The sequence below is a fragment of the Botrytis deweyae genome (assembly GCF_014898535.1).
Source record: "Botrytis deweyae strain B1 chromosome Unknown BDEW_013, whole genome shotgun sequence".
Classification (NCBI taxonomy): domain Eukaryota; kingdom Fungi; phylum Ascomycota; class Leotiomycetes; order Helotiales; family Sclerotiniaceae; genus Botrytis; species Botrytis deweyae.
Genome location: NW_024066220.1, coordinates 492,390 through 512,080, shown reverse-complemented (window position 1 = coordinate 512,080; position 19,691 = coordinate 492,390). Strand labels below are relative to the sequence as shown.

Here is a 19,691-nt window from a genome sequence, read left to right as displayed (position 1 = left end):
ACATGGGATAGAGAGGATGACATGGGATCAGAGAGGATAACATACATGGGATAAGATGGCATTGGCATGGGATGGTCCGAAGCCGTGGCGCGTTCCCCAACCTCTCGTCTTTTTCCATTGTATCGTGCGGGACACGGATGCCAACCTACTGATCAAACGTGTAGAGTGCTTTTGGAATGGATGGATGGGAATATTCATCATTTAATTTTCTTGGTGCATATTAATCTCACGAAATATGTTGTGATGGGAATCGTGTCGTGCGTGGCGTGGGACCAGAAATTAAAAATCATTCATCAAGTGAGAGGTTTCGATTCTGATATATTCTTGATACATTCTCTGGATTGTGGGCTGCATATACGTGTTTAAATATCTACCTATATCTCATGATTGGGGATATCCGAAGACTTTAAAACCAGCTATCTGCTTCTCTTATGTTACTATCATACTCGAGTATCATGGCGATGCGATGGCAGAACAGCAGTATGAATCCAAACAAATCTCGACATTTGATGATATCAACTGCGTACCCAAGGTCATACATAGTATCGTCAGGACAGTATCCTCAATAACCTTTCCAAGAACCAAGTAGTTCCACGCATCTACAAAATGAAGCTTGAGGTTGAGATCGAGATTTAGCTCGAAGAATTATTAATGCCCAATACTTGGCAGTTATTGGCTGCATATTAGAGTTCGGACCCCTATCAATGACATTGACGCGTGCCGAACTTTCCCACGTGAGTTTAGTCTAATTCACTTGAGTTTGAAATGTTTATTTTGAATACCTAGGGAGAATGGCCACTCTTGATTGTTACAAGTTTTGATATTTGGTCGAATACGCCAGGTTAAGTGGTTCACTGAGTGGTTTACTTTCTTCGTGTATGATGATGCTTCTCTTGGAATAATGTGTTCTAGTTTTGAATGCTTTTTGATTCACAGCAACTGTGCTTTCTTCTATTAAAATTCATTGAGAGTCAAGACATACAAACACCCCTCACAGCATCTCAAACCTTACCTCCAAACAAACTCGACCCCCCTAGCTCTACTACCCATAACCTTCCTCCTCCCACACATCACCACCCCAACCCTCCCATCCAATCCCTCTACTTCTAAAACGCAATCCCCTGAGACCCTCTCTCCTCCTCGCACCTCCTCCCAAACAACCTCGACCCAACATCCCCCAACAAATTCCCTCCATCAACTCCCCTCCTATGCGCCTCCCTCAACCCCCACAATGCCACCCTATCACTCCAATCCCCATCATCTTGATGCACCTCATAATCCAGCCCATGACACTCCCCCACCATCGCATCCCCACACGTAAGTTCCACATGTTGAAATCTACACCAATCGTCCATGCAATCGTCCTCTCCATCATCTCGTGACGGGAGACGACACATGCTAGGACAATTTCGGAGAAGAGTACAAGTAGCGAGAGGACAGATATTAAAGCGGTCGACGATGCTGAAGGGACATATCCATCTTAAACGGGTGTTGAGGATGCGGGAGATTTGGGTTTCGACATGTTGTGCTTCGGTGGGTAGGTCGTTCATGGTTGTTAGATTTTGAGATGGGGATTATGTATGGTGCTAGAGGGGATTTTCTTGGTATATATACTCTGCATCCTGGACTTTGTTACCGGGGCTATATGTTTGTTATACTCATATGTTATTTAAGGATGTGTTTGCTTGACTCATCTGAGTGACTGGGTCTTGCTGTTGATTTCAAAGACTCATTCTCGATGCTTGATTAATGGAAATATGAAGGGAACCTTTAATTTCTATGTTTGTTGGTTTATATATTGAGTTGAGTTAGTAATTTGTTATAATCTTAGCAAATCACTCTCAAGTGGATGTAGTAATGAGCACTTATACCCTATCTAACAGTCTTGGTCACTTCAATTATTTACTTTACTACTTCTTCTCGTCAATACTGTCTTGTAGATTCATATCCGAGAAGCAAATCGCGTTAAAAGTAGCGATTTTTCGTGTTGAGAATCATGTCATTATTAAAATTAATGATTTATGTAAATATATATCAAAGCTACATTATCTCATTGATACTTCTATATCGAGAGCAAATCTTTCATAGGATCTATATAAATATTATATTATTTCTAAATATATAGAATTAATGTATTCATTCGAGAATTGACTAAAATATACACGGAGTTAAATTGAAAGAGATACTTGTTCGTTCAAGAACTTGGAACCAATCGGCCAAATTATCAAAGGCTGCCCAGGTGATAATTATCATAGCAAAGTATATATTCATTAAATACTCGAAATTTTACTCTGAGTATGTCAACCCGGGACTCGACTACTCACCATCCGTAGTAGAAGATGAATCGGATGATGATTCACTTGCATCCGTAAATTTTGCAAGTAATCCTCTTGTCAACAAGAGCAACAAAGAGAGAAACAATCAGAAGATAAATGAACAATGCATGGAGAACAAAGACTGAGCTCCAGATATCGATGTTAATTCTTTATCTATCTTTAAATGACCTAATAATTAGTACGTTATCTCAAGGCATATAAAGACTTGAATACATCTAGAGCAAGTAGCTTATGCAGCAGATCACTTCACCAATCCTACTATCTATAAAATTTCAATCTCACATATTAAAGCCAATCTCACATACATTTACAAATATCACAAATAGCACACATTTTTTTAGGAAAAGAAAATATCAATTTATATAAATTACAAAATTGCAAAACAAAGACAATAAAGAAATCGCAAGACGAGATCAAAACCAGCCTGATCATCATCATCATCATCATCATCATCATCATCATCCAAACTCACCAGCAGTATCAAAAGACATCTCAATTCAAGATCCTCCCCAAATCCATCGGACCCGCCGAAACAACAGGAGAAGAAGGAATAGGATGTATCCCATTTGCGAGTCGCACGACGGAAGTAGGCGAGGACTTCTCATCCCCGACCGTGAGGGTTCGGAACGCGCGAGCAAAGAGTGGAGTTTGATCTCGAGAACCGGATTTGGAATCGGGCATTTTTTCCGCAGTGGGTGAGGAATCTTCATCGTCGATGAGACTGATAGGTTGTTCGCGGGATCCACGGGCGGAGAGTCGGAGCGAGGGCTCAGGAGCTGGAGATCGTTGTCTTTGCCGGGAAACATGTACTGCCGCGCGATGGGAAATCGCTTCAGTGCGCATAGGGACCGAAGGCCCAGGAGCTGCAGATCGTTGTCTATACTGGGGAAAGTGCGCTGCAGAAGCACTTGCACGAGCGATTGCAGTAGCATTCAAATGGGCTCTTCCCTGCAACTCTCTTCCGAGAACTTGACGGATGCGCGGAAGTGGAAGTTGCATATTGGTGGGTCTTCGCGGAGGTAGGAGATGGGCGCGAGCGAGAGAGAGGGCGGCGGCGCGTTGCAGAGCTTGAGACTCCGGACTTTGCGTGCTGGGTAGAGTGCCTGAGGGGGATCTGGTAATGATCAGCCCGTTGGGGAGAAGAATGCGGTGGTCCGGGAGGAGGTAAGTGTGGTGTGGGAAACGGGTGTTGCTGCCGGGAATGCGGATGCTGTTTCCGGGGATGCGGATGGCGCCTGGAGGAAGTGAGAGTCTTGGGGCTTGGTGGATAGGTCCTGGCATTGGAGCTTGTAATGGCACTTGCTGTGGTCTTGGTGGAGCTTGAACGGGCACTTGCTCTTGTCCCTGTGGAGATTGGACGGGCACTTGCTCTTGTCCCTGTGTAGCTTGGACTGGCACTTGCTCTTGTATCTGGGCCTGGATTTCCAAAATTCGAGCCTGACGTATCGCGGCCGCCTCAGCCTTCTCATGCACTCTTCTATAGCATTTGCGATACTTGGAAAGAAATATTGGTAATGAGACCGGTCTTTGGGGCCAGGGCTCCGAAAGATGGAGATCGCCACCGGGTAAATGTCGTGCTTGTTTGGTCAAATACATTTGGTAGAGCGTGTGATTGGTTAGTTTCTGAGAAGACTGTGCTTCATAGAGGGTTTCGAGGAACTCGCGCTCTGGGCGGATCCAGCGAGGACTTTTAAGTATCGTCATGGTGGTTTTTGGAGTGTTGAAAAAGGTTGGGTATAAATACTCGGGGCTTCTAACTAGGTTGATTGGTTGTAGTAAGAAGTGTGTAGATTGAGTAGATAGTTTGGAATGCTGAGATAAATTAATGTGATATTTTCTCTACATTTTATGTGTGAGCACGTGGATTGTTCAGTAACTTTTCCTCAGACAATGTCTCTTTGACGCAATTCGATTTTCTTTCAGAAATTATTAGACAAAGCATTTTTACACAAAGAATGTTTAGATATTAACAATGGGCCATTGTGCTCTTGGTACAGGTGTGAGAATTGTTCAATTATTGATATGCAAATGTTCACTGATTAGTCTGAGCATTAGTGTGTGGAAGCACCCTCCTGAAGTAAGCGATCAAGACTGTCTATCCATCAAGCCAAGAAAATAGCATCCAAACAACAAATTTATCGTCATGCGAATACAGCAACGGCATAAAGCATGTTTCGACGTTCTTTTTTCCATCTATTATCTATACCTACTTTTACTCTTCAGACATTCCTATCCGAACTATTCCAAAGACAAAAGTAAGTAGACACACCAAATCCCAATCCCAATCCCACCCACAAGACTCACCATGTGTAACCCCCCACCTAATTTCCTTCCCCCCACCGAAAAATCATTCATCCTCTCCCTCTGCATCCTCCACAACATCCGCCTCAAGCACCGCACCAGGCGCAACACCTGGCCGCAAATCATCTTTGCTCTCGAAGTCGAAGCGCCTCTCCACTACCCCGATGGAGAATACTTCGATACCGACCCCTGGCCCCCAAAAATCTACATCACTTCATCTCTGAGAAATTACGTCGAGCGCTGGATGCTTGAGGTGAAAGGAGATGAGAAAGCGAAGTTGAGAGCAGAGGGAGGGAGAATGTTGACGGAGATTATTGAGGAACATGTTGAGTCGGGGGAGTGTGGGAGGACGAATTTTGGGGGCTGGGAAATGGAGCCTGGATGGGTGTAGTTTGGAGAGGTGGGTAGTTTCGCTTAGATGAGTGGTTGCTTCGGTAAGGGCTTGGCGACTAGATAGATTGATTGAAAGAGAATTTTATAGCATGTAAAGAAAATGAAACATGGGCGTGATAATATGGACGTGATAAGAACATTGAATATGAGTGATCATTGAGATAAGGCCATTCAGAACGATTTGAACATTGGGTCTAAGATTAGACGACAGTCTGGCTAATTGAATATGGTCACGTGAGAATTTAACTTAAATTAGACGACATGTCAGAGATGTTACATCCCAAGCAACTCCAATTGATCGTAGTATGCTATTATGTTTGATATAATTTGAGAAGAAATGATAGTATATATGTATAGTAGAAGCGACAGTTTCTCAATTGATTCAGTCTATCCATAGCTAATGTCACGCCGACTGTGCGATGCGCCTATGGGTACTTGGATGTTGGAGGTGATAAATCTTTCTCTAATGATGTACGGTGGGCTGCCAGCTCTCTTGTGTATACAAGATTTATCTTCCTTACAGATAGCTCTTGGCCAAGACAACTAATTAACCACACTCATTCCCACAACTTTGTGCTAATGACTGTGTAAATCTCGCCCTCAATTTTCAACTGACCACTTATCATTTTTTCGAGAAGTGAATTCAAGTAATCCCGAGTGAACATGAGCCAGATACCACAATTAGATGGGACGATCAAGCCGTCTACTTGTCTAACTCTAGAAGTGAATTCTGCCCATGCACTGCCCCATCTGCGCCGATTAGACAAGCTCATGTCTCGCAGCACAGCTGGTCTGCTGTTATCTCTCAAAAAACTTACGACCATCAAGGACATTGACCAACGTCTTCAAAAAAGTGAAATCACTCATAACTTCTTCATATCCCACTTGGGCCAATTAGATACATCCATGCACGAACGATTTGGGGTAATCGAAGAAACTTCTCCAAAACGGCAAGTTCCAAGGTCATCTACTCAGATATTGAACACAGTGAATTCATGCACAGACGTCGAGATCGCATAAAAAGTGACATTTACTGAAGATACGGCAGACATCAGAGATTGCGCGTGCGGGGTAAATGGAAATGGAAATCCAACCGCTTGCTATTTAAGAGGTCAACCTTTCCCCTCCCACAATTTTATTTCTTCACCCACACAACAACTTCGACCACCTCCACCCCCAACCTTTGTCTCTCCACCTTTCGAATATCATCTGTCTTTCATCATGGGTTCAAACAAACGTCCTTCGCGCAATCGTAAGATGCCTGAAAGACTCAATTCTCCATCCGTTCAAATCGAAACCTCCACCCACAGCCAGAATATCGCAAATACATCTAGCACACCTCCACCAACCACTCCTACTTATGCCTCTTCCAGTTCACCATCTTCTGCTGCATCAACTCCAACCCCTGCCATCAGAACCTCAGGCAATGAGTGGAGAAAGACTGTTAGAGCTACGTTACCTACGAGAGCTGAGGTTGAAGACATGCCAGAAGAAGATAATTCAGCATCTTCGAATCCAATGGTATCAGTTCAGCGAGCCCTGCCAGTCGAACAACTAGCCCCGATGCCAGTTCGCACGCCTGCTGATGAATACGACATCAATTCGCCTTACTATGGATTGAATCACACACCAGAGTGGGATGATTTGGGAATTGATGTTGATGATCCAACACAAGAGAGATGGTTTCCTGCCGTGAGTTCAATCATTCAATCTCTCTTTTAATGTAGCTAATCATAGTTTTCCTCTAGGGATTGATGTCACCACCTTCTTAAGATTCCCTCTCTAACGCTGCAAAGCTCATGCTCTTCCATGAGCTCACCAAGGCAATGTCATTCAAGGGGCTTGTCTCATACCTTGACCTTACCGATCTCCAGCTCATCAACTTCGCCGAAGTCTACGAATCAGAAACTCAGCGGGACAAGTTGGAGCGAAAACTTACACTGACTGCGATGCAGCGATTGGACGTTATTCGCAGAACCGAGGACCGATTGATCACCGTTGAAGATTTCGAATTGGCTTTATTGGAAGAAGTCGACACGAAGCTTCCAGAAACTGTCCTCGCATCCCCCATTCCGCTTTTGGACATTGGTAATGCCATCGCTTTTCTCCAGACCTGCTATGGCTCGCAGATGTCTAGAAAACCGTCGCACAATGGCATCCTTTCATTGTCCAAGGTCAACGAGGTCATCAACGAGATGAGAAAGTACACTAAGCTAGGTGTAACTTTTGACTTTGACTTCACTCATGAATTAGGTTTCAGAGAGTACATCGAAAGTGAAACCGATCTTGCTGGTGGTGGTGAAGGAATGGGGCTCTCTGGCCACGAGGCTGAGCAGTCAGCTCAGCAGCCCATTGGTCGACCAAAGAAGCGAGGCAAGCAGTTCCCAAATAAGCCTCTTCGCAACAAATCAGATCTCTTGAAGATGGTCTTGCCTTCTAAGTTGCAGCAAATGGAGAGCGTTGAGGACGAGGCTGGAAAGGAGGCTGAGGGTAAGGCTGTAGATAAGGGAAAGGGAAAGGGAAAGATGCTTTGAATGTCTCAGATATTACATTAGATAGTATGAACATTTTCGTAGCAGAACATTTTCGAAGATGATCATCTTCATGAAAAAGACTTTTCCTAAATAAAAATCGATAAGCTTTTCAAACATACTATCTATTTCACGTGACCATTTTTTTGTCCCGTCAATCAATTAATAAATCTAATTTGAAGATTCAGATCTTTCAAAATCGATTTTTCAGACGACAGATTCTAATTGTTTAAGATAGATTAAGATATTAATATGATTCTTTTATATTAATCTCAGATGATAGTATTAAATTATTCCTTTAGGTTTAAGTATTTTGAAAATGAATTTTGATTGTTTAAAATAGATTCAGATATTGAGATAATTTTTTACCTTAATCTCAGATAATAGTATTAAATAATTGCTTTAGATTTAAGTAATTCAAAAATAAAATTTAAATACCTGACGTATATTCGTTTTGATTCTTATATTTGAAAAGCTTTATTATCTATTATTTTGTAAGTCATTAGATAATATTATATAAAATTTATTCAAGATATTAATCTTTTTATTCATCTGAGTAGATATTTTAGATAATAATTTATAAATTTATAAATTAGATCTAAACAATTAGAGAATGAAATAATTCAAACTTAAGACGATAATTTAAGATTATTCTAATGAACTCTGAAATTTTAAGTTAAGATCTTGAATAATTTCCGTCTATTTTATTATAAGATAAGAATAGAGAGATATTTTAAATAATGAGATAGAATTGTATAAGCTAGATTTGAACATTTAGATAGTGATTTTCTTTTAATCTAAGATGATAGTATTGAATCCTTTTGATAGATTATAGTATTTCGAATTCAAGATTCAACCTTTTATATTTATGTTTATTATATATATATATATATATAGGTATTAAGAGATTACTCTCAAATAGTTGAAAGTAGGCTTAATTAGCTTATAATACTAAATCTAACTTGGATTTACTCCTATACTACTTAAATTCTATAATAATGTTACAAATATCTTTATCTTCTATATAAGAACAGTCGCTTAATTCAAATTAGCCTTGAACTAAGATTAGTTTAATGAGTAATTACATTATTATATAATATTTGTTATATATAATTAAAAATTTAGAAACCCAGACTAGAATATAGAATATAGTTTCAATCTAAAGATAAATATAAAGGAGTGATACTCTCAGATAACCTAGTACTATATATTAATCTATATTAGTTCAGGAATCCTTTTACCCTTTCTTCTTAGAATTCTGTATATTATTACTCGAACCCTAGTTGTATACATACCCTGATACTGAATTCTATCTCATTAAAAAATTAGACCTTTCGAATAACAAAAAAAAAGGCATTTGCTATTTCCAAGAACCAAAACCAAACCTCTCTACTAATAAAGAAATACTGGGGTTATATAATCGCTCAACTACATCTTATTACACACAACTAACGAAGCTCAAAACAACAGATACTACAAAAAAACCGCTTCAAACAAAACACCAATATAAAAATCCTTCGAAATCGAGTAGAATACCAACCACAGATCAGAAGAGCTCCTCTATACAATCCTAGAATCAAGGATATCGAGGAAGAACCAAATGAGGAAGGACCGAAGTCGAAGAGGTCACTATTACACAATGTATTGTGGCTCGTCGAACAGGTTTCCCGAAGTATGTGTTTACAGCTCGATTTCTGAATTGCTTCAAACCATTGAAAGCCTGTATTTAGAATACTATCCCCACTCCTTCCTAACAATAGTATTTTCGATCCACTCCCTAGCAAAAATGACTCTAATTCACGAGGATATGAAGTCCAAAAGGTGGAAGAGTGTTAGAAATACATATCACCCGAAACTAAAAAGACTAAGGAGAAGGATATAAATATGGTTCTCTTTGTATTTTAGCTCTTCTCTCTTCATAGTTCACAATATCAAATGAACTTTTTGATACCTACAGCTTTCTATCTCACCCCGTGATAATAAAGACTACGATTTAAAATCAGAGAGTAGAATTGATAATAGAATTTAGCTTTACTCCTAGCTTTAATCTCACAATAAAGTTTAAATCTTAATTTTTATTTAGTAAATGAGAATGTAAAATCACTATTTATAGAACCTCAAATAATAAAGTAGGTTCTATAGATCTACGAATAGATTCTGTTATAAGTTCTAGTCTGCTCAGACTAGACTAAATTCTAATTAGTATAAGAGTATAAAAATATTAATTTCAATTACGCGGGCGTAATTTGTAGTATATGCGTTAATCTTTAGAAGCTTCAGATTAATTTTTTACGGAGATAATGATTATCTAGATATATTCGAGTAAGTAGCTTAATATTTTCAAGTTTTTGAATGCTTTAGGTCAAAATCCACTCAAATTCTTAGCCCTTTCAGACACTTTTATAAAAGTTCCATCCGCGACAGCATCTAAAAGATAACACATTCGAAGAATCTTCGAAAATTACTACATAGTCAAGTTAGAACCAGAATAATATGTGGATAGCTTGGTAATTGTACCAATAAATCCAGCCCCAGTAATTTGTCCCATAAATGAAGACGAAGATTAGTTGATCTTTAACTCTTCACGAGATGATTAAGAGCTTCTATATAGACTTTACCGGTCGCCAGCGAGTCTCCACAAGAGAAGATGGGTCAGGCACAATGGTGTTCAGCAACTGAAGTAAATAGCATCTGGTAAATTCAGATAACAGCTACCCTCATCCTCCACTCAATTTGTATTCCACTCAGGGCCTGTTCGGATCGCTTTTTCAACTTTTTGCTTATATAGGATTGATATATTATTTGACTAATAAATTAGAATAATCTTGTAAACCTGATTTTCATGTTTATAGATCTATGAAATATAGAGAAAAAAATATATATAAAAAATACTAATCAAAACTTTATTTCAGATTTAGTAAAGTCAAAATATAAATTTTCAAATCTCATAGATCTATATCTATCAACTTTTTAAACGAAATATAATCTTCAATAAAACAATTTTATTAATAATAAATTTGATAAGCAATATTAGCATTTAATAAAAACTCATTTAGACCTAATCGGGGGTTACGATCCTCTTCATCTTTTAATGTATTAATGAGGGGGCCTTAGTAATTCGTTAATTTTTCAGTAATTCGTTAACTTTTTTTTTTAGTGTGAAATCTTCCTGGTGAATAGGACCAATTTTTTCTAATTTTTTATTTATAAAAGATAAAGATATTCTAAAATATTTAAAATAATTATTAATTCAATTCGATTACAAATATCTTTTTATATTATTAAAAAAAATTATAAGAATTATTATTAAAAGTTATAAATTACTAAAAAGTTGATGAATTGCTGAGGCCCCTTTATTATAGATAAGGGGGTGAATAAATATAAACCCCCGATTATATTAACAATAAATATAGCTCTAAATTATCTAAAAAATCGATTTAAACGGGCCCTCATTATTCCAGTACAGCTATGTATAAGTATATAAACATGTGAGCACAGCACTTGAATCTTTCAGCTCTCACTCCAAAAGAAGAAACTACTAACAATACACGATAACTGTATGAACAAGGGAATTCATTCAAGGGAATTCACTTCAAAGGATTCACTTCAATATAATAGTAACTATATTAAAAGTATTAGGCGAAAGCGAAGGAGACTAGCTTTTTCAATAGTACTTATATAAAACCTACTATTTTTCTTATTTAGTTAATTTCTTAGATTAAATACAAATAGATATTTAGGAACCTATATATAATAAAAACTACATTTTCCATATCTTTCTCAAATCAATACTAATTAATAATATTACAAATTATTTATTTATTTAAAATACTTTTTTATTCTTATTTCTTTTATTTTCTATTATTAATATTATAACATTCCAAATAAATATTAATATTAGTTTTAAACAAATCAATAAGAAATTCGATATTACCAAAAAATTTGATACTAGTAAGAAACTAATTCTATTTAATCAATTCATTAATATAAAAAGATATATCGATATAATAATTAATAATATTAATTCTTTACAAACAGATTTCAATATTTCTCTTTATAAAAAACTAAATCTAATTAATACTTTTTCTCATTCTTAACTTACTATTTCCCTTAACCTTTATATTCCTTCTAATAAAGTATTAATTAAAAAAAAAAGTTCAAAAAACTATAAAGAATTTGAAATTCAAAAAAAATCTTAGGATTATTTTTTTCTAAAAGATTTCAATAAAGTCAGATAGTTCTATAAAGGATATATATTTAGATTAAAAACAAAATATTAGGTTAATAAATATTTTCTTTTTAGAATAATTATATATTTGAATATAAAGATTATTGATATATTTTTTTAGAATATAATTATATTCAATTTTGAATATGTTTGTAAAAGTATATTAAAGAATATTAATAAATTAATATTAATAAATTAATATTAATAAATTAATATTATATAATTTTTATATAATTTTTATGTAATTTTTATATAATTTTATAATATTATAAAACTTATATTAATATTAATATAAGTATCAAGGATATTTTGATAAAAATATTTAATTATAATAAATATTATAATTAAATTATAAATCAATTTCTAAAATATTAATCTAATAAATTATAATTATTTATATTAATAAAATAGGCTTATCTCTTTATCGGATTTAATTCGAAACTATAAACTAAACCTTCTGAATCTTAGGATAGTGATATAATTAGTTAATTAATTTTGTCGAAACTTGATAAAGTTATAGGTAGCTTAATGATAGAAGAATCAGTTTTATTCCAATCTTTATTTCAATCTGAGAATATACGAAATATACTTTTATCAGATTCTAGGATTTCATTAATTGATGTTCCTATGAGATTACCTGATAATAATAATAATTTAGATGATGATAATAATAGTGATTAGTGTCAGGGAGCGACCACCTGATAGGGTATATATAGTAGATTTACTGTTTCGAATGTATTCGGAATACTTTATACTTTTGTAGATTAATAGTAAAGTGGATTAACCCTAATATTGTATTCCGAATACAAGGATGCCTTATTCTAAGCTTCTTATTCACCAAGCAGATCTGAATAAGAATAATCGTACTTTGAATTCAATCTTGGTGATTTGTTCAACTACAACTATTACACTTCTAATATTCTATATTTATAGATCTATATTTATAGGGAGCTAACTCATTCTTTCCTAATTAGCATATACCAAATAGATTTGTATAAGACGGGAATAAATGTCAGAAAGCAACCACCTGACAGAATATATATAGTAAATCCATTATTCCGAATACATTCAGAACACTCTACACTTTTGTAGATTAGTAGTAAAGTAAATCAACCCTAACAATTGGGATGGTGGCTGAAGTGATAAAGATAGTAGAGGTGGTGGTAAAAATAATAATAGAGGTAGTAGTAGAGGTAATGGAAATAAAGGTTATTATAATTATTTTAATTATTAGAAAAATAATTAATATAATTAGAATTATTATTTTATTGATTTTTTTAAAATTTATAAAAATAATAATAGATATAAGAATATTAATAATTCTTTTAATAAAAGATTTCTATATTTATAAAATATTATTATAAAATATTTATATTAATTAAAATAATTTTAATAATCTTTTTAATTATGTTTTTAGATATAGCTAGAGATTTTTATTAAATTAATTTCAGCATTCTTTTTGAAATATATAAGAATATATATAAAATAATAATTAATAATTTCGAAAAATCTGAATATTAATGAAATATATTTCTTAAATAGAATAAAGTTATTTTTAAAAACTATATCGAAAAGAATCTAATTAAAAAATCTCAGAAAATATTTAATATAATAATTATGGATTTATATTTATTTAATATACTATTTTTAGAAATATATATAATTTTTAATTATATTATATTAGAATCTTATTTATATGTAATAATATTTTGAAATATTATTCTATAATATATAATTCTTATTTAATTATTATAAAACTTATTAATTCAATTAAATAAACTATTAATCTTTATTAAAAAGTATTTTCGAAATAGAATATATTATTTGAGATATTTTTTATAAATTAATAAAATATATTATTTGAAATATTCCTTATAGATTAATATTTTTATAATAATAAATCTTTAGATTTCTTTTTTCGAAAATCTTATAATAAGTATACTAAATAATAACCTTTTTTTACATCAATTAATAAGAATAAAAACAATTGTTATTTCCCTAATTATAAGAAAAAGGATTATAAATACTATAAATATATATAAAAGGAAAAAGACTAATTTAAGATAAATTATTATACTAAATATAACAATCTCAATAATAAGAGTTTTATAAAATAATATAAGCAATTCATTATTAATATTAAATAAAAAAATTATTAAAAAAAAAATAATAATAATAATAATAATTTCATTAATTAATATTTTATTAATATAAATAATTCTAAAAGGATTTTTAGAATATTCTTTACCTTCATAGATATTTATAATAGTTTTTTAATAATAATTAATCTTAATAATATTATAAATACTTATAAATTGATAATTAAGATATTCACTATAATAACAAATAATATAGTATTGATATATTTTTTGATATTATAATTAATATAAATATAATAAAAGATTATCTATTAAATATAATCAATATTTAGTATAAAAAAAGATCGAGAATATTAAATATAATACAACTACTACTAACAGATGATAATTCAATATAATATTAAAATAATAATTTCTATTAATTTGTTTTATATTGAATTTTAATTTAAAAAGATAAAATAGAATATAACAAAAGCTAACCTTTTATTCTTATTCTTTTTAATTAATATAAATAAACTTAGATTGAAATATAATAATCTTAATAATATTATTATTATATCTAAAAATATCTATTCTATATATTAATAATTTGATTATATATTTTTGTTATAAAATATTAATATTAAGAGATTGATTAGTTATTCTATTAATAATAATAATTACTATTTCATTGAAATTAAGTTACAATAAATTTACTATTAATTCAACTATTCATTTATATATAAGTTCTATAAGATATTTAAATACTTTAAATATAATAAGGATTTTAAAATAATTAAATAGTTTATTAAATTTTATTATTATTATCAAATCTATAATAAATTATTTAGTAGATTTAAATTCTTTTTGTTTAATAAGAATTTTGAATTTAATTATATTATACTTATTAATATACTTTATATTAATAATAATCCAATTCTATATATTTTTAATAAAGCTATATATTTTCAAGTTATTTGATAATTAAATAATATATTTGTAAAGTGTATATAGAATAAGCTTTATAAGTACTAAATCAATATACATATTAATCCATTAGAATATATTACTTATATACTAGTACTAATTTTATTGAAAAAGAGTTTTAATAATATATTATATTAATATCTATTTAAATAAAAATAGTTCTTATAAAAACATATCATTCAATTAGTATTATTGAGAGATTTTATATACTATTATTATAGATTTTATAAAATTATTTATAAAGAAATTTATAAACTCAATATTTACAAGATAACTATATTCTAAATAACTATAAAATAATTAATAATATTATTAAATCTAATAATTTAATATTTATTTTACTTATTTTTAATACATTTCTTTATATAATTAATATTAACCTTTAATATCTATTATTCAATAATATACTATTACAATTTCTAAAACTATAATAGAGATTCGCAGATTATATAATTTATCTAAGTATAAAAGGTTTTAAATATATATAATAAATCCTCTATAACTATACTTCATGATTTATTATTAAATAATAAGATTTTAATTTAAAAAAGAATAATAGAATAATTATACTAAATAAAAAGAATCTTTTTTATTTATTAATATAAAAAAAAATATATACTTTTGATTTATTTTTATAAATCTATAAGGATTTAGATTTATATTAATAAAACTATATTATAACTAATTAAAACTAAATATATTAAGAAATAAAAAAGTTAATTATAATATTGATTTTGAAATCACTTTATCAAAATCCGATAAAGTTATATTATTTTTTTTAAGAATAATGATTATATATGTAATAAATCCAAAAAAATCTTTTTTGGATTTATCTAAAAACAATTAGATATTTATACCAATATCTTTCCCACAAATAATTATATTCTAGATTCGAGTTTATATATAGAATTACTATTTCGAATATTTTATTATTAATTTCAAGAATCTTATTATATATAAAAATTTAGAAAGAAAAATATTGATAGATTAATAATTAAAAATATATTTGAAATTATATTATTTTCGGATATTCCTTTTAATATATATATTTTTAAATTATTATTTATTAATAAAATCAAAAACAAAAGAATAAATATTAAATTCTATAAATTAAGATTAATTATTTAAGTATATAATAATATTAATAAGATATCTATATTAATACAATCCTCAACAATCTAACAATTATATTAATATATTTTAATTTTATTAACTATAAGTATTTAAAAGATAATATAGGAATATATATTCAAGATATCATTTAGATATATATTTAATCTATTTCAAACTTATATTACACTTTTTATATTTATATTCTAAAAGAAATGGATCTACCAACCAATATAATTTTACTAATTATTAAACCATTATATAATATTTCTGAAATAGGAAATTATTAATTTCAGATATACTATACCTATTACTACAAAAAGTTTAAAATATAGCAATTCATATATAACTCTTATCTTTTGTATATTAATAATAAGAAGATTGAATTTGATATTGTAGAATTTCAAATAGATAATATACTCATTATTAGGGATAATATATTTATATAAATTAAAAATAAATAATTCAAATAGGTTAATTTTATAGCTAAGAATTTTAAAAAACTTACTTATAATTATTTATTAAAGTTTAATAATATTATTCTTATATTTAAGAATAATAATATTCATTTTAATCAAAAAAAGTAATATAATAATTTATAGCTTATATCTACAGAGTTTATAAATATATATAATATACATAACAAGATTCAGAAATATACTTTTACATATAAATAATATATTATATAATAAACCTATAGAATATATATTATAACTGTATATTAACCCGAAGTATTTTTCGATCTGTTTATAATAATATAAATAATTCAACTCAATAAAAATAATATTATAATATTAAACAAATATATTAAATAGTAAAAAGAAAATTTTATTAAAGGATTTAAATATATACTATTTAATCTAAATTTGTTTAAAATTATTATCTTTATTAATACCTCTTTTATAAATAATAAGAACTATTTATTTCAAATAGATTATATAATTATAATAATAAATAAATATAATAATACTAATATTATTTATTAATTATTTATTAAATATAAGAAAATTATATATAGTGTTTTAGTATTCAAATTATATAAATTAATTTAGAGATTTGATATTAATATAGTAATTACTTTAATAATTAATACTATTTTCAATAAAGAGATTCTAAGTCAGGTACCCCACTTTTAGGCCACCCCCCTTTTAGGCTACTTTTTATATCAAAAATACACCAAAAATGGAATTTATAACTTTTTTATTTATGGATAGAATTCAATGAAAATTTGTATATATATAATTTAAATTGATTTAAGTCTATTCTGAAATTTTCAGATTTTTAGGATTTTTCTATATTAAGAACTAGAGTTTCAAAATATCGATTTTCAAATTTATATAAGAATCATATACAAATTTAAATTTTTTATAAAATCTTTAATAACTTTCTAACAAAAATTGCTAAAAGTAAATTATAAAATTTTATTATAAATTTATAGTATATTTAATATAAGAAATTCAGAAAAAACGGAAAATTCCTTATAAATAAATATTTATAGGGGTACCCTCAAAATGACAGGGATTATTTATACTACTCTAAACCCATCATATACTATATCTTTATATCTGTTAATTTTTTCGAATTTTTTTTTAATTTCTATATAGATTTAAGCTTAAATATCTCAAAATATATTTGATTTTCTTTTAATAATTGTTATTAAAAAGTTATTAAAGGTTTTATAAAAATTCTAAATTTATATATAATTCCCATATAAATTTGAAAATCGATATTTCGAAGCTTTAGATCTTAATACAGAAAAATCCTAAAAATCTAAAAATTTCAGAATAGGCTTAAATCAATCTAAATTATATACATACAAATTTTCATCGAATTATATTGAATATTGATAAAGATATCAATAGGCCTAAAAAGTGATTTTTGGTGTAAAAGGGTGGCCCAAAACAGGGGTGGCCCGAAAGTAGGGTAACCGACTTATTAGTTTTGTATATTAATTTTAAGATATTATATAATCTATTTATAAAACTAGAAATAATTAGTAAAAAGAGATTAATAATTAATATTATAACATTATATCAATTCTATAAGTAGAAAGAGATTGTTAAAGTGATCTGAATTGATAATCCGATTAATTCAGCCAATGTAATAACAAAAGGAAAACTATATTAAGTTCTTACTAATCTAATTAATACAAATAAGATTGATATTAAGATAATAAAATAGATAAAACAGAATTAAGGGAAGAAAGGGATTGGTTCTATTAATAAAAGATTAAGGACTTTAATTAATAAATAAAGAATATTTATAATTTCATAAATTTCTTTTCAATTATTATATTTGAAACTATAAAAGAAAATTCCGAGTATATAAACAAAGGAATTTATTTAAGGGAATTTATTTTAAAGGATTTATTTTAATATAATAATAATTGTATTAAAAATATTAAACAAAAGTAAAAAAGACTAGTTCTTTTAATAATATCTATATAAAGCCTACTATTTCCCTCATTTAGCTAGCTCTTTAAATTGAATATAAATAGATATTTAGGGGTCTACACATAGTAGGAACTACGTCTTCCGTATCTCTCTTAAACCAACAATAACTCCGCACCAAACCTTCATATTATTCTTCGATGCTACGAGAACCTCCGTCTGAGCTTTGTATAACCAGAACAGGATGTTGAAGAAAACCGACTAGGAAACCTCATATTTGGAAAATATAGAAAACTGTCAAAAGAAAACAATACCTGATATAGCACTGAGGCCAAAAATGACATCTGCGATTCTCATGATAATAAATGAAATATACAGCTACGAGCTTCTTTTGCTGTAATTTCTCCCTTCATTTTACAATTGAGATTCCGCAACCTCCTGTCACTCTTGTATCGGCATAGGCTGGCAATTTACAGAATTCATTTTCCAAGAAGAATAAGCTCTACCTAGGTAATCTATGGAGCATCCAGATTCGCAGATATTCAGGTGAATCTCCCGTCCACCGTCGGGCGCAGGCTCTTATTTATATTCAGACTGTTTTTTGCAATAAAATGAATAGTCATCAATGCCCATAATATCTGCAGGTTGTATTAATGGGCACAAAGTGGCGAAGTTTCAGTCAATCTGATCCTGCAATCTGTAGATTATGCGCTCTGAAATAATCGCAGGATTTGCTCAAGCTTCGGACTTTTGAAGGATCCCATGTGACGATCACAGTAGTGAATGATTTAACACGTGTTTCTATTGCAAACAAAGAGATTGATACTATGAACCCTTATTCCCACCAAACTCGAATATCCAAAGCAGATTAACAACGTGCAGCTTGATCCGATTTCTCCCAATGAACCGCTTTATTTATTAAAGGATTAGATCCAGGTACTTCCAGAAAGTTGGGATAGATAATCGAAGGGCCCGAATCGAATTTCGAAGTGTTTGATGGGCGAACGAAGTCCAGTAACGACAGAGTGATATTCCACGAGCGGATGTTTGTCATATTCAAACAAGATCGTGTAAAATTGAAGAAGGAAAGATATCAGCATAGATCTATGTGCGCAACTCATCATCGAATATGCAGTAATACATTATAACTCGCAGGTTACGATACTGTGAGATGATATTGAGCATAAATCATTTACAAAATACTAGTATAGATATCTCTTTCCCCCAGCGACATAATAAGGTTAAGAAATGACAGAATTCAAAGATAATAAAACGAAAAAGACGATACTATCAAACACTACCTAAGGCATGATCTAACAAAACATCAAGTCTCTTCG

At 30.2% G+C, this 19,691-nt stretch overlaps 3 protein-coding genes across 3 annotated transcripts; 2 read left to right on the top strand and 1 right to left on the bottom strand.

Moving 5' to 3' along the window:
• Positions 1 to 2,828: 2,828 nt before the first annotated feature.
• Positions 2,829 to 4,040, bottom strand: EAE98_006292 (uncharacterized protein; the record flags this gene model as incomplete). Its single annotated transcript, XM_038953915.1, has 1 exon — positions 2,829 to 4,040. The coding sequence occupies one exon, from the start codon at positions 4,038 to 4,040 to the stop codon at positions 2,829 to 2,831; it is 1,212 nt and encodes a 403-aa protein (XP_038809705.1).
• A 601-nt stretch (positions 4,041 to 4,641) lies between these two features.
• EAE98_006291 (uncharacterized protein) lies at positions 4,642 to 5,028 on the top strand (the record flags this gene model as incomplete). Its single annotated transcript, XM_038953914.1, has 1 exon — positions 4,642 to 5,028. The coding sequence occupies one exon, from the start codon at positions 4,642 to 4,644 to the stop codon at positions 5,026 to 5,028; it is 387 nt and encodes a 128-aa protein (XP_038809704.1).
• Positions 5,029 to 6,251: 1,223 nt separating this feature from the next.
• Positions 6,252 to 7,564, top strand: EAE98_006290 (uncharacterized protein; the record flags this gene model as incomplete). Its single annotated transcript, XM_038953913.1, has 2 exons — positions 6,252 to 6,722; positions 6,827 to 7,564. 2 exons carry the CDS (start codon positions 6,252 to 6,254, stop codon positions 7,562 to 7,564), a joined length of 1,209 nt encoding a protein of 402 aa, XP_038809703.1.
• Between the last annotated feature and the right edge of the window lie 12,127 nt (positions 7,565 to 19,691).